This window comes from Condylostylus longicornis, unplaced genomic scaffold, assembly GCF_029603195.1.
Source record: "Condylostylus longicornis isolate FDR11 unplaced genomic scaffold, ASM2960319v2 ptg000022l, whole genome shotgun sequence".
Taxonomy (NCBI): Eukaryota; Metazoa; Arthropoda; class Insecta; order Diptera; family Dolichopodidae; genus Condylostylus; species Condylostylus longicornis.
The window spans coordinates 455,773-472,917 of NW_026577991.1; the positions used below are offsets into that span (position 1 = coordinate 455,773).

The 17,145-nt window shown below is 23.1% G+C and overlaps 1 protein-coding gene across 1 annotated transcript in view; it reads left to right on the forward strand.

Annotated features, from left to right (window-relative positions):
- Nucleotides 1-540: 540 nt before the first annotated feature.
- Nucleotides 541-17,145, forward strand: part of LOC129606768 (neuropeptides capa receptor) — a 40,538-nt gene continuing 23,933 nt past the window's right edge. Inside the window, exons 1-4 of the mRNA XM_055517305.1 lie at nt 541-1,293; nt 8,254-8,404; nt 14,254-14,344; nt 16,353-16,552. Of these exons, the coding sequence (XP_055373280.1) occupies nt 841-1,293; nt 8,254-8,404; nt 14,254-14,344; nt 16,353-16,552 (895 nt within the window). The 5' untranslated portion in view covers nt 541-840. The remainder of the gene's footprint in view (nt 1,294-8,253; nt 8,405-14,253; nt 14,345-16,352; nt 16,553-17,145) is intronic.

Here is a 17,145-nt window from a genome sequence, read left to right on the forward strand (position 1 = left end):
GTAAACGTATGTCAGTTATTGCGTTCCTTTGTGTAATTTTTAATTAATGCACGTAATAAAAATCTTACTGATTTTATTTTTTTTTCTCATTTTTGATCTTTAATTCGACCCTTTTTGAACTTTGATTAAGATAAAAATTTTTACATTTTTTATTATTGTATTACATTTTCATTATACTTTTTCTCTTATACGTTCCTTGTTTTTTCTATACACAAAGAGTTATATCCTCGAAAAGAGAAAAATTAATTGATGGAACCAAATTTTATTGGAATATTGAAAGCGTAAGGGAAAAATACAAAGTATAAAAGTATTAAATGCATTGAAAAAAGAAGAAGTAAAAAAAAGGAACAATAATGCAAAATTTAATAACAGTTAAAACTTATTTACTACCAATTTTCAGTTCAATAAAAATGAAAAACATCAGATTTACATTAAATTTTATTACATGTACAAATTATTCAAATATATACATATATTCATATAAAAATTTATATTTGCAGTAAATAGTAGTAAAGTAGAGTGAAAAATGGAATATCTCTAAAATAAAACTTTTAAAAAAATTTAAAAAATAAAATTTAAAATACATATTTTAAATATAAAAAAAATGTGATAAAAAACCTGTGAATTTTAAAAAAAAATACAATTAATGTACATACATACATATAAAATAAATATAAAATGAAACTTCAATCGTCAAATTTGTCATTTAATATAAAAAAAAATAATGAAAAAAATATAAAAAATAATGTTTTAAAATTCTTTCAAAAATTTCAAGAAGGAAACATATAAAATTCAATCAATAGAAATAAAAGAAATATGTATGACGAATGAATTGTTTTTATGAATGATGAACTTATAAAAATTAAAGAAAATAAAATGTTAGAACCAATTTTATCAACATCATCATTGTCATCATCATCATCATCATTATATAATATGCCCTCACCATTGTCGTCATATGAAAAATCAAATAATATTATTAATATAGATGCTACAACTACAACCACAATAAATTCTTCTAGTGTAATGCAAGCAAAAGAAAATTTTTTCATTTCAAATTTTACAACAGTGCCAACTTTAACAATGTTAAATGAAACAATAAATACAACATTTAGTAATTCAAATGATATTTTTCATATAAGAACGATATTTGAAACGAATAGTCAATTTTATGATGATGATATGCAATTAGATCGTTGTCATCCAGACAGTTTAGATTTTAATTGTACAAGAGAAGAATTTTTAGAATTTGTTATGGGACCACAAATGCTACCAATAACCACAGCACTTTTGGTAAGTAGGAAAGATTTTTCTTTCAGTTTTTGTTATACATACATATAAACCTATATTTTATACAAATTACCAAAAATAAATTATATAAATTTTGTTATTAACTTTTTACTTCAAATTTTAATGTTTTTTATTACAAGAAGATGCAATATCAAAACATATTCAGTCTGTGAAAATATTAATTTCTTTATTATTTGGAAAAAGTAATTCTAAGACAAATTTTTTGTTTTTAAAGCTAGCTTTTAAAGATTCTTAAAAAATTATAGAAATTGTCACATTTCTTACATTTTTAATTTTTTTAAATTTGATTTAAATCAAATGGGTTGTATCTCAAACTATTTTACCCGTTTCAAAAAGTAATAATATAGCCAAAGGCTTCTAAATTAAGATTTTAAAAGTTAAGAAGTTAATCCTCAAAACTTCTTCAAAATTAAACCTTGAATATCAAAAAATTAATCAAAAACTATTAACCAGTGAAATATCATTAAAATTTCAAATATGTCAGACATGCTATGTTGTCATAACAAAGGTATAGTTTTATCCAAAAATTTAGTAAAATTACATTCTTACATGCAATTTAACTATAATCAAATTATGTAGATATTCAATACATAATAAGTCCTCTACTAAAAGGTTTCATTGTGAAAACTATAAAGAAGAATTAAATTTAATCAGAAACGGTAATATGATCTTTACAACAAAATGAACATAAAAACGATAGTAATAAATTAAAAATTGTTCTTTGACATGAACTTTGTATAACTAACTTTTGAAAGTTTATATTTATTAGTGTATTAAGTACTTGCACCTTTGGGTCCTTTTAAGATATTTTTTTTTATTAATTTAATCATAACAACCTTTATTTTCACCTTTATTATTAACACTTAATCTTTTATAACAAATTAAGTCACCTTTATAATATAACAGTAATAACTTTGTATTCGTTTATATATTTTGAATTCATGTTTTTACATAAATTTTAAAATGATTTGATAATATACGTATGTCAATACGTAAATATATTTGTAAATTTTAACATACTATGCCATAAGTTTTAAATTTCAATTATTTTAAGTGCCAGATTGTTAGTAACATTCAATATGCAAAAAGTTTTAATTTTATGAATTTTAAATAAAACGATATTTTTAGGACAATAATCGCTTTTGCAAATGAGATATATAAGATAAGATTTGAATTAGCTGAAATTCAAGGTCTTTCAAGAGATAATTTTACAATAATCTCTAAAATTTTCAGAATAATTAAAAACAATAATCCGAAATTTACTTTCTTATATAAACAAAATTTATTATATTTGTATTACGTAAAAAGATTTTCAAAATACCCCTTTCAAATTTCCGATGATTTAATTTAAGCGTAGATTTGGGATTTGGTCCTGAAAAAACAAAGTCTTTACATTTTTATTTTTAGATTAATTGAAATCCCCCATTTTAATTTTAATTATTAATAATATGTTCTTCAAAACTGCAAAATTTAATAATGTACTCAATCAAAGAACGATTTAAAAATATAATTAACTTCATTACGTTTCCATTTTCCTTCTTGATTGTTTTCGGCTCTTTTTTATTGTGTTCTTTACGAAAATTTTTCTGGACCCTTAATAATCTATGTGTGCGTACTTACACAGAAATTGGGATGGTATAATCAGGAAAGGAAAGAACACAAAAAATTTTTGTAAAATATTTAAAGGAAAAAATTTTTTTTTGTGTGTTTTTCTGTATAAAGATTTTTCCTAATGGTTTTTTTATTGGTTGAAATTTCATTTTATATAATATTACAACACAATACTCAAATGAATTTAAGATGCAAAATGAAAAAAATTAAAATGTAAATTTTATGTTCTCATTTCTCATTTGAAAAATTATAATTCTTTTAAAGAGTACATGAAATTTGAAATGTGTAGATTTTTAAAGCTTTTCAAAACCACTGTATACGGTTTTTTAGTAAAAATAAACTAAAATTCTATCTCAATTTTCCAACCAAAATAAATATTCCGGTTTATTATATTAAACCTTAATCCTGAATACTAATCACTACACTTTAAATATATAAAAAACATTTAATACACATGCATGCATATTATATAATATGTAGGTATATAATATTATGTAAACATATGAGAATTATTTTATTCCCTTTATACCTGAGCCTAAATAAACCATTAACAATTTCACAATTTTAAACAGATTACAAAGATATGAAAAAAGGTAACATAAATACGAAAAAAGCAACAAAGAAAGTAAACCCAAAAATGACCACTGTGGGGAGAATTTAAGTTGAACATAAAAAAAAGGAAAAACACAGGAAAATCCAGGTTTTTCTGAAAATGAAAAATTCTGTTTAAAAACCATTAAACAAACATAAAAAAAAATAAAAAATGATTGCATGTTGACAATTCCTTTTCAACTTTTTTTTTTTATTTTGTTTTTTTTTTGTTGCTCTTCATGATAAACACGAAACATATTCAAAGTCATATAAATATAGAAATTATATGCAACAGTCCTTCGCCAATAAATTATGACCCATGTGTAGATCATAAATGAAAAATATTTGTTAAAAATTTGTAACTAAAGAAATTATGAATATTTAGCGAAATTTTATAATTATTGGTTAGGTTGTGTTTTTTTTTTTTTGTATTTTTCTATTTTTTTCCTTTTTAACTACAATTTAAGAACTCTATGGTGGTTTTGCAGAAGCATTGCCTTCATATTTGTATATCGTAAATCGCTATTGTTACCGTTACCACTATAATTAATATTTTGTTTCATGGATTTTTTTATTATGAATAAATTATGAAGACTAAAAATATTATAAAATCACAACAATAATTATATAGAAAACGCGATTAATAATATTTTATTATTATTTTAAATACATAGTTAATTGTAGTATAATATATTACCTGATTTTGTCAGAATATCAATATTTTTTATAGCATTGTTAGCCCGCATTTTCACAATTCTGAGAGCGAATTTTGAACGTACAATGAAGGAATCTCTAAATTTGAAAATTTTAACTTCTTTAAGTATTTCTAACTAAAACCTTTCAAAATTTATTGACAACCACTACAAATACTATTATATAAATTTCCTCGTTTGTAATATGTTTGTATAAAACAATTCAAAATTTTTCACAATTTTTACTATTAAAGAAAATTTTTATCTAAGTATTTTTCAAGGCAAAATATAGATATTAAGAATTAAAGTTATTGAAAAATAACTTTAAAATATTAAAAAAAGCATAACGTAAGTCTTGTCAAAAATAAAAAAGTTTGATAAGAATTACTGAAAGGCAAAAAACTATTTTTATTTTCTGAGTCCGGACTTCTATTATTTATATTTTATTGTATATAAGAAATAGTGTCGTAAACGTTGACAAGCGACTGTATTTTCCAACCCGTATAAATTATCTTATACTATATTATCTATACATACATAATATACATATATAGCTAGTTTGCATATAATAATATTAAAACTTTAAAAACTGAACATTAAGTAAACAACATAAAATTTATTAAAGTTTTATCAGATAAATAGTCTAACTAAAAAAAAAGTGAACAAAAGAAAAACTCTTTCTCTTTTTGTTTCGGTTTTTTTTAAATAAATTTACTCAGCATTATTTAGAGATTTTCCTTTTTTTTTCTATATTTTGTTTTTTTTTTGCTTATTTTTATTCTAATATAGTCTACTAATCAAAAGAATTTTGTATATAAAATGACAGTGGAATGTTGTTTACTAGTTTAACTTTACATAACATATATATACACCTCTTTATTAATTTTTTCACAAGCACTCACATATACTTATTTATATACATATATAGTTTTCTATGCTTGCAAAAGTATTACTACGATTTAAGATTTCAAACATTGCAGATATACAAATGTGTACAAAGAACACATAAATAATACTTTAATAAATTTACGTATAAAAATAAAGTCATGTATACACTCAACAATATATTATGTATTTATATACATAACATAGAGGCATTGATGTGTGTGTACATAAATAAAAAAAATTGTTGATGACATTTTTATGGTAAATTTGTCTTCTTTATTGGAAAATTCTCATTTTATCTCTTTCTTTCATTAACTTATAACTGAAAATTTTACACTTATATGTACTTACAAATGTTATGTAATATATTTTTTTCTGATTAAAGTTGGTGATTTTAAAAAATAAATCATTTGTGAATAATAATCAAAAAATATTCTATAGATAATATCTACATATTTTTTTTTTAAAAACAAAAACAAATGGAATGTTATTAAGAATATTAAAAATTATGAAATAATAATTTAATTAACACTTATTTATTTAATATTCATAAGATAATGGAAAATTAATATTGAAATGAGATACGAAAGCTATTCCACCAAAAAATATTTGCGTTTCAACTGATAGACTGGAGGGCAAAAATAAAAATGCAGAAATGCATTTAAAACTTTAATAATTTGTAGTATGTATAAGTAGAATTAGGTTACTTATACATACATACATATATAAATTCAGAATTTTATTTTATTTTATTGGTTTTAACATATAAAATGCTTATTTCATCCTACGAGAACTGTAACCATAAGAAGTATCTATCTACTATACTAACTTTCGCACAAAGAAAAAATCCTACTATCTCTTCTAATTTAGTCGGACAACGCATTTGAAAGATTATCAGAAATATTCATATGCAGTTCATTTCTTGCTTTATTTTTCGCAGCGTCTTTAATTAAACTTTTAAAAATTTCTTTAATTAAACTTTTACAGACTTTGAAAATCTCTAGAAAATATTCCCAATTTGATTATTTGTGGTGCTCTTTGAAAAACTACCATTTTTCGAAATTTTTGTCAGCAGTCAATAATTATTTTACTAACATAAGTTCCCTCTTATTATTTATATAAAATAATTCACATTAATATTCACAAAAATTACACGTATAGATATACAAAAATCAAAGGATATACATAAATTTTTGTTGAAAATAAATATTAATGAAATGAGATTTAACTTGAAATTTTAAATATTAAGTAGATTTAATTTATCAGTTTGTACGCAAATTTATTCGTGAATGAATTAAATTTACATTAATAATATTTTCAGTTGAACGTAAATAATTTTCATTATTGTTAATTCATTTTTTTTTAGTTACCCTTATATCGTATAATTATATACCTAAAGTTTATAAAACATATATAATGTTGTAATGTATATTAATTGCTAATTTAACAAAATAAAATCATCTCAACGTTGTTTTATAACATATTTTATTAATATTGATTCCATGTATATAAAATATATTGATTAATGACAAATTCATCAAGTGTACTAAATTAAATATTTTTCAAAAATGCTTTCGCTTTTTGCGTTTTAAATTTTTCGTATTTCTTTAATGCAATATAAAATTTAAATAAAATTTATTCGACAAATTTTTAAATAATATTGCATACGTTTTGGGGTTATATATACAAATAGAAATTGAATAAAAACGAAACTGAAATTGTGTGACCACACCCCTTATCATTTATGGCATTCAAACTTGCAATCATAGAAATAATACACGAGTTCTACTTTTTGTACCCTTAAAGGGAAAAAAAATTAAAATATAGTAAAATAATAAGCATATTAATTAATTTTTATAAAAATTGAATTTCAATAAATAAAATAATTTTTAATTTGAAAAATAAACAAAATTTGTTTTAAACTTAAAAAAAATCATTTTATTAATTCATTTGAAAAATTTATAACAATTCCCAGAAGACCAAAGAAGAAATATGGGTAAATGTGTTTGTGTGTATCTATTGAAAACCAAATTATTTCAATCGTATATGAATAACTATAACCCATACCTTTTTGTATATATTTTAATTTGCAAACTAACTTTTCTCAATTTAAAAAAAAATGTCACAAAATTGTCAACTTCTGAAATCTTTTATCAATTTCATTTTATTAGTGTAGGAATACATATACACTCAAGTTTCAAGACGGAAGCAAATGTTTACCTTTAATTCTTTTTCTTCTCTTTTTCTTATGCTTATCACATTGTATCATATTCCCTTTATGTCAAAATCACATTATTAAGGTATTGTTATGTCAAAAATATTAAAACCCCTATGCTGAAGTTAGGTAGTAATAATCAAAAATGATATTATTGAAATGTATTCAGACACTAGATCGTTAGTTTATAAGTGCTAAGAGAGATGTATAACATACAAATGTAAATCACTGATTTATTCTGAATCACATCAAGAAATTAAAAAGAAATATTAAATTTTTTCTTATTTTAGTTGTTGTATAAGTAAATCATGAAAAATTCCTTAAGAACGATAGGAATTCGAACATAACTTTGCTCTTATCCACTACAAAAATGTTGTATAAGCTGTTGAGCTACTTCTCAACATCTGAGAAAGCTTTATAAATTTTTTTGAATAACTTATTTTACATCAACTTAATATTAAATTCAATATTTTTATTAAACTGTACGGGAAAACCCTTCAATAAATTCAAAATGATGAAATAAATTTAAATTTCTCACATTTCAAAAATACTTAAAGACCATGGATGATAAATAAATACTAGCATTAAATACTATAGAAATGCTAGAATCAAATGAAAATAACAATGAAAAATTTATAAAACCCTCAATTCAATTAAGATGTGCAATTAGCTGAGATCTAATGAATTTTTGATTTAATGATAAATTTCCATCAAAGGTTAAAGATTAATACTCTTTTTTTTTTTTGTTTTATTTTTTATCGACGTGGAAGACTATGCAAAGCACAAACATTTTCGTATAAAACTTTCGAGAAATATTTTTGTTTTTATTATTTCAGATTTCCGTTTTTATTAGGATCCTTGTTTTCCATTCTCTTTTACAATTTTCATTAAATTTTAATATATAAAAAATTTTGAACTTTTTATTTCATTTTTTTTATTTGATTTTAGGTCACAATATTTTTTGTTGGGATTTTTGTTACTGGAGTGGTCGGAAATGTTATTGTTTGCGTGGTTATTGTGAGGCAATCTGCGCTTCATACAGCCACCAATTATTATTTATTTAGTCTAGCTGTATCAGATTTGATGTTCCTTTTACTGGGTAAGTTTTTTATACATAATTTATTGATTAATACATAAAATAAATTTAAAATAAATGAAAATGTACATCTATAATTCTGAACTAAAGTTCTGCTTTAACACTTCACAATAATATGACGAACTGTTCTTCTTTAGCTGTTTGGTCTTTAAAGTCCAGCATATTTCTGTTTCTTAAATTTATATCTAGGTCACGATCATTCTACATTTCAATATTTAATGCTAATGAAATATTTCTTTGCAACTATTAAAACCTCCTACGTGAATTTTAATTACAATAATTATTTAAATAACAAAGCTTATCATATCGGAACATCTCCAATTACACAATCTTTCTATTATATTATTTATTTGCCATTTGTGCCTTGAATTTCTATTTTATAATTAGTAATTTACCTCTAACTTATTTTCTGTCGTACTTGAGATAAAATTCTTTTTATTCATCCTTTTCATTTTGCTTTTCATAAAAATAATATCGTATATCCTAGAGCCATTTTTTGTGAAATTCTATTGAATGTTTTTTGTGAAAATATTAAAATAATTGAAATTTCCCTTCCCTCGATTTTAATTATCTTTCCAACTTTCACCATCTATAATTAATTTCTCTCAATTTATAAATATCAATTTTTCGGTTACTTGAATCCAGAAACTAAAAAACAAATTAAAAGTTTATTGTTTTTATGAAAAAGGTGAAAATAATTAATTATATTTTATTGTTATAAAATAAGCACCATACAAAATTAATTTTAAAGGATTTAATAATAGCTATTCCGCTCTTTCATCCTAGTTATACAAATAATAACTGTTATAAGAATAAATTAATTACTTGGTTTTCCAATATTATCAAAGTTTTAAGATTTATAGTAGATACAATGCACATAAAGAAAAATTAATGGATTTATAAGATTAAACATTATAATTTATGTAGTAATTATAATTATCGTATTAATAACGTATAGTAATAATTATTCTAAATTGCATGTGGATTAGCGGACATTACATTCTTCAAATTTGTCGAAAAATTTACTTTAAAATTGATACATTTTAGCCTACATTCGTTAATATTATTTTGTTTATAATTTTTAAGTTAATATGCCTACACATTTTCACTTTCAGGATAATTTCCAAAGAACATCCATAAAATGATAGATAAAACACCCACCTTAATATTTTTTAATTAAAACTTTTACATTTATGTTTTAAAAATAAGAAATGAATAAATAAAAATACAATTTACCAAATTGACAAATATTAACACGAAAATTATATTAATGAATCATTTCCAAAAATTCCAATTTATTATATGTCCTTTCATATATGCTCCTAACTTTCATGTGGATTTCTTTAGGTGCTTATATTGAATTTTGATGAAGGGTATATTAGCTATGCTATGGAGCTTGTAATCACTTGTAGTAGTCATCTGCGGTATGGACATGTATTTATATTCTTGTTGAGCGTAAAATTCTGCGTTGTTTTAGACATGTCTGTTCGTTCATACGATATAATTAAAACGATAACTCAAAAACGATTAATGCAATTTTCAGCAAATTTCACAAGCTATTTCTTTTCTGCCAAGGATGACTGCTATTGTAATTAAACCGATATCGACAGTGGGTTCGAGTAGTTCCACACACCTGCAAAAACTAATTATAAATATTTGGAAAAATAATGAAGTTAAATTCATGAAACATGGCAGTCGTGTTTTCAGTTATAGGTCAGACATCTAAATATTTCAAAAACAAATTTTTAAACTAAGGTTGTCGAGGTGCAGGGTATAATTCAGTCGATTTATGCCGATTGAAACGTTTTTACTTGTTTTAAATTTAAATTAAACATTATGGAAAACATTAACCTTTTATATATTTTGAACCAGATTTTCAAACCATATCAAGAAGAAAATATTCCTACTACGAATAGCGATTTTAAAATTTATTAATTAACTTTAAATTGATTGATGGGATAATTAATCAAAATTATAATGAATTAATAAACGTACAAATAATATAATATGCTTTCCAAATTAACTTTTAAATCTTAAGTCAAATTAAATTTTCATTTTATTTTTCACTATATATTAATTAAAAAAATTAAAAATCTCCAAAAAATTCAAACCAAAAATTAATTAAAATCTTTGCTAAAATATCACACTTCTTTAACGGTATACTTCAGTTATTATCGATATGTACACACTAAAAGTTTAGTAAGTAAATTGTTTGAATTTTCGCTTCAGTTGATTTTATAAAAGTTTTTTGAAATTTTTTATAAAATAATTTTATTAAGGTTTAATTTCCAAAAGGGACTTTAATTTGAAACACACAAGTATTGCCGTTTTATCTAGTTGTACATAAGAGATATTATAAATAAAAATTATGTAGTGCAAACAAGATATTAGTGACATAAGAACACTGTTTGACAAAATAACATTGATCGACCGCAACTCCGCCGCCATGAGAGCAAACCCCCCTAGTATTCTCCTTTAGGAATTTCCTTATACAAACTTATACAAAAATAATTTAGGTGTAAAATTTTGCATGCACTTGAAGTTCGAAGTTTAATATGTACAGGAAAAATCAGATATTGCAATATTCTCCTAATTTCTAGTTCTTTAAAGATGAATTTCTTCGTTTTATCTCTCTTAAAATAGAACTATTAATACCACTATTTTAAAATCATTTCCACGCTCACAAACTTTCTTTCCATATTTTGTAAATTTTTCTCTAATATTTATAAAAAATCAATTATGCATAAAATTTTTAATTAAAATATTTCTTTTTGTAATTGGAAATTTAAGAAAACTATTCCAGAGGAAGGAAATCCGAACAAACTGAGTTGAAAATTAAAAGTACAAAAAACACTCGCGCTAAATAAGACACGGTGACTTTGTTCCTACGAATATTACCTACTAAATAAACAAAGAACCCTATACATACACATTGATGGTTTGCTTCGTAAATTAAATAAAAAGAATTCCAAAACTTTTATTTGTTTTATTTGCTTACTTTAACAGATTTTCCAAACAAAATCAGAAATTTAAAAAAAAAATAAAACAAATCTAAATTTTTCTACCTTTGCGATTGAATTTTGTGTTAAAATAATAAAAAAAATAAAACTTTTCCCTTTTAATAATAAATTAAATTATAAAAGAAAAAAAAGTTGTAAAAACAATAAAATGGTAAAATGAAAAATTTTACCATTTTTTTTTTTACAATTATACTTTAAGTAGAGATTTAAAAAAAGGTGGATAAATAATGAACCTGACAACGAATTTAGAAGATTAATGCATATTGCTGAAGAATTTATTCAATTAGACTTATACTCCAGGACCAATTCGGATTATAGTTTGAAAACACATTAAAAAATCAATTCAGTCTTTAACCATTAATTTAAATGAGTTAAATCAAATACGAGTGTTAAATAAAGATCCTCTAGAATTAAAAGCGAGTAGTTAATGGAAAACCATTTTTTATTGAAATTATTCCAAGTTCAATTAAAAAATTATACGTCAATTTTAAAATTAATAATGATCTAAAGATTTTATTTTAAATTTTATTATTTTTATAGCGAAATAATTTAACATTGAAAAGATATTTAATTGAATATTTCATTCAAAATTATTTTATAATCTCATAAAATTAGCGCGGCGACTTGGAATAGTTATATGACTACGATGTACCCTTAATATAATTATGTTGCTATATATGTAGCGATAATCGGCTTCAACCACTATTCTATAATATAAAAAAATTTTTATCTTAGTTAAGTAAGAAATATATTTTATTTTAATTTTAAATGAACACTATTACATCAAATACTTTTAAATCTTATTATATGTAAATTTATTTTTATTTAAAAACCACAATAGAGAAAAATTGTAATTTTAAACATAATTGGAAGCTATGCTAATTATTTGAGTTCTTGCTTTTCTTAAGTTTTAATATGAGAAGTGAACAAAGAGGAGATTTATAACTTATAAAAATCTTTTACTTGTAAATAACAATAATATCAAATTTACCAGATGCTTTCAGTAAAAACCGAAAAAATTGTAAGCTGTGAGTTGGGTTTGATATGCCACTCGACTGAAATCTAAAACGAGTACATTTTATAATAAAGAAATTCAATCATTACAGTTGAAAAGTATTCTATTAAAAATTGAAATTAATGGGCAAAATTTTGTGTAGTAGAAGTCTAGAATTTCTAGTCCATAATCCTTTTTAATTTTTCTTTCTAACTTACAAGCTTTTTATATGTCTAAGTATGTAAAATGAGTCTTAAATGTAATATGTTTCAAGTAAATTAAACAATAATCTTTAAAGCTTTACAAAAGAATGAAAAATATGAAATAAAATTTTATAAGAGGATTTTTTATTCTCAGGGTACAAAATATCATAATTTTATTATTGTATTCATTCTTATGATGTCGTCAGTTTTTTTCTTCTCTTGGACAATATAATGTATCTTTCAAAAGTATGAAAATGCTAAATGTTCTTAATGTAAAGATAAAGCTTTTTTTTATCTAAAAAAAAATTTTGAAATATTAGATTTTTTTCTTGTGTCTATAAAGAAAGGGAATTTAAAGGACTTTTTCTTTTTGAAATTTTTTTTTTTTTGTATGACATTATTAGTCAAAGATTTTTTTTTATTTTTAAACTACGGACATATTCAGTTACTTTAAGTGCAGCTGTGAAATAAAATTTTTTTATCTTCTAACAGAGAGCTCATGAACACCAGACTATTTAAATTTCTAATTCAAAGAACTGTAAATATAGCTAGACATGAACATCTTAGAATAAAGTATTTTCTTAATTTAAATGGAAAAGTAAAAAAATTTTGAATCAAGAAACTCATATAAATTTAAGGTTAATAAAATATGTTTCAAATAAAACAGGGTTTATGCAATACTGAAAGGTAAAATATGGTTGAAAAAATTAAAATATAATTTTAAACAATTGCAAACTTTCAGGGGCAATTAATTTATTTGCTTTATATGAATTTCCAATAAAAAGTGAGAAAAAATGTACTCATTAGTTTGTGTCTTCATATCCATCCTTGTATCCGATATTGCGTCTGTTTATAAAACTTCTACTCATTTTAGGATAGAAAACTGAAATTTCATATACGATCATTGTTTGATAATTAGGCCTCTCTTCTATGACTGCGCAACCCTTTTTTTCCTAAGGTCGTGGCAAGTGCGGTTCTAACAATTGTTCATTAGTTTGTGTTTCTGCCTGAAGAGGCTGTTATACCTCCCTGCTGTCCTTTTATATTAAACTCCCTGTTGTCCTTTTATGTTAGGATTTTCTTATGGCAGTTTTCATTTAACTGATGCTAGGGAATCTTTAGAAATTCTTTAATTTTCGTGTTGAATCTTAATCATCATTCCTTCCCAAAAGTATTCCTGGTAAGGTAGGAACTTTTCTCCCAGTCTATTGGCATTGGTATGGTAGTAACAGTCTATTCTGTGTACTGTTGTGTTTGTTTCTGTTGTTATACTGTAAGCGCTGTAGACTTCGCTAGAGTCGCTTGAAAAATGTACTAACAAATAAAAAATCTTAAAAGTTAATTAAGATTTTCATTAATTAAGAATGAAAAATGACTAAGAACATTTTCTAATTTCTTCTTCTTAAATTACGGTGGGAAATGATTAACTCCTATTTTACCTTAACCATTTTGAATGGATAACATTAACAATAATGAATTTTATTAAAAACTACTAATTAAATTATTTTATCAAATCTGTAGAGAACTACTAGCATAATTTGTAGTTGTTTTTCATTAACAAATTCTTTTATATTTTGGATTCAATTCTCATTATAATCTAAATTTCTTCTCTCTTGTGTATCTTTATAATTACAGGTTTACCATTGGAAATCAGTTTATATTGGCATCAATATCCATATAATTTGGGTCTACCATTTTGTAAAATTCGAGCTTTAATATCCGAAGCGTAATTATCACTTTAACAAGTCTATAAATAAAAATATTATGTGCTATTACATATTTACAACATACAACATTTGTATTGCTTATGTACATGTTCACAATGGTTTGTATAATTTTGTTATATTATCGGTACATACATAAAATTGTGCAAAAGGTATATAATAATATCTTTTTCATTAAACCCTAAGATAGATACAAGAAACCGGTAAATTGTATTGAAGTGAGTATAAGTTGAATTTGATCTCTAAATACTATTACATTTTAATAAATATCCAACTTGTACTCTAGTCTACAATTCGTTAACTTGTTAGTCTGCTTACGAAGCTCGAAAATCAGTTTTGCAAAAACTTGGAAGGTTCAAGCAAAAAGTTGGAAGTTTGAGCAAACAGTTGGAAAGATCAAACTTGATTGAGGGGAGGTCATTTATGTCATGATTACCGACAACTGGTTACTTCCGCGTTTATTAATGCAAGCAATGTAATTTTCTTAAAAATCATAGTTGTACTCGTATTAATTTAGTTATCTTAAAACATTCTACTAACAGAGAGGGCGCTTTTTCAACCTCAAAATTTAAAAATAAGAAATTTCTCGATTAATTCTTTAAAGATTATCTCTTTAAATAAAGTAAATCGTCCTATTAAAAAAATTTCATCAAATTTTTTTGAACATCTTTAAATGAAAAAACGCATTGGTATGTTCCAACTTGTTTTGTTTTAAATATCTTTTGTTTAATACACAGACAATAATATAGTTTATGTTGATACTAAAAATACGAGAAGATAATGATCACACGTCAATAAGCAAACAAATGGAGACAATTAAAATGTTATCCTATTTGAACCTTTTTTTTTTTGAGTGAACATGTACATTGTACACATTCTATACATATTCATGAATATTTCTTTTATTATTCCTTTAATTCTTTTTATTTTTCATTCTTATTTTAATTAATTACCATATCCATACTTTATATAACTATTCACATTTAACAATTCCATTTTGATACACATGTAAAGTTGAATTCTACAAGGTATGATATTATCTTTGTTTAGCATATTGTATTTTTTCCAATTAGTAATTATGTAGCTCCATTGTATACAAGTACAAGGTGTTATATTGTGCTGTTTAAAGCTAAAATCTATCGTACGTATAATATTTTTTATACAATAGTTTAGGATTTTATTTTAACATTTTTTATGAAAAATGAATATGTAACACTTTTTCGAAAAAGCAAAAACAATTCCGCGAAATATTTAAACTGTAATGAATATGTTTTGTACAAACTATTAGACTTGTTCAAATCTTACCATATTACGTTATTTTAGTGAAAAATATGCCAAATTGGGTACTCTGAACCCCACAGCTTTGACGTTTTTTAATATAAGTGATAGAACTACGTATAATATAAGTGATGATACTAATTATTTAAAATTTATTTTAAATAAAATATTTATTATTTCGGAAACTTTTAAAACAAAAGTGTATTTCTTTATCTCCAAATTCTATGTTTAAAATATTTTGCGATAAAATCTTAACTCGTGGGACTTTATGTAAAAAAAAAAAACATTTTTAAACTTCAAATTTCAGTTATGCTGTTAAAAATTTCTTTTATTACATATTATTTTTATCTTTTCTCAATCGTCCTCTAAACCATTTATTTCAAGTTTGTGTAAACAATAACATCCTGTAATTTTTGATATATACATGATTATACATTGAATCTACGTAGACAGATGTATTAGTATATGTACATAGATAGAATATAAATTTATAAAGAAAAATTTTAATGAACATAATGTTGTTATGATAATTTAGAAAAGATTTTCTTCAATATTACACCATATTCTCATACATCATACCATATAATTAGTACAAATACTTATAATACACATAAAAACATATACATATACAAATACTGAACTATTGATGTATAAGCAAACACAATTTAATATTTCCATATATGATTTTGTTTTATTTGCTTTTTTGTTTTTATTTTATATTTCAAAAAACAGATCGACATATGTGTCGGTGTTAACAATAGTGGCATTTTCAATGGAAAGATTTTTAGCGATTTGTCATCCTTTACATTTGTATACAATGAGCGGTTTCAAAAGAGCATTAAGGATAATAGCTGCTCTCTGGATAATAAGCTTTTTAAGTGCTGTGCCTTTTGCAGTATTCACAAGAATAGATTACATTAAATATCCCCCTGGTGAGTAAATATATTATATCTATATTAATATTATTTATATATGTATGTTAATTTCTACAATATATTATATAATTTTTATAAGTGTAAGTATATGATGGCAGTATGATATACGAAAATAATATAGAAATATTATTATTGTTTTAAAACTTTTTTTATGAATATTCTCTAATATATACGTATTTGTAATATATAAATATATATATCCATACCTCATACAACTGTATGCCTAAATGTTTTAAGAAAAATAAAAGAAAATTTTATGTATTTTTTGAAAATTTGAAAAATTTTCTTTAAAAGTCATATCTAATTACATACGTGACTATACTATATTCTATATACTGTCTAAATTGTAAAATATTTCGTATATGCTATAAGAAAGTATGAAATATAATTGTATAAAAGCAAAATATTTTTATTAAAGTAAAATTTACTTCATATAAACTTTAATTTTTAGTGAGAAACCACAGATAATGCAGGGTGATTTTTCAAGCATTAAGTTTTCACTTTTAAATTAAAACCAGAAATTTTCTAAAAATTTTTAATTGAATCCAAAATCAATCATTGTCATTGACTTCTTAAATATGAGAATTCAA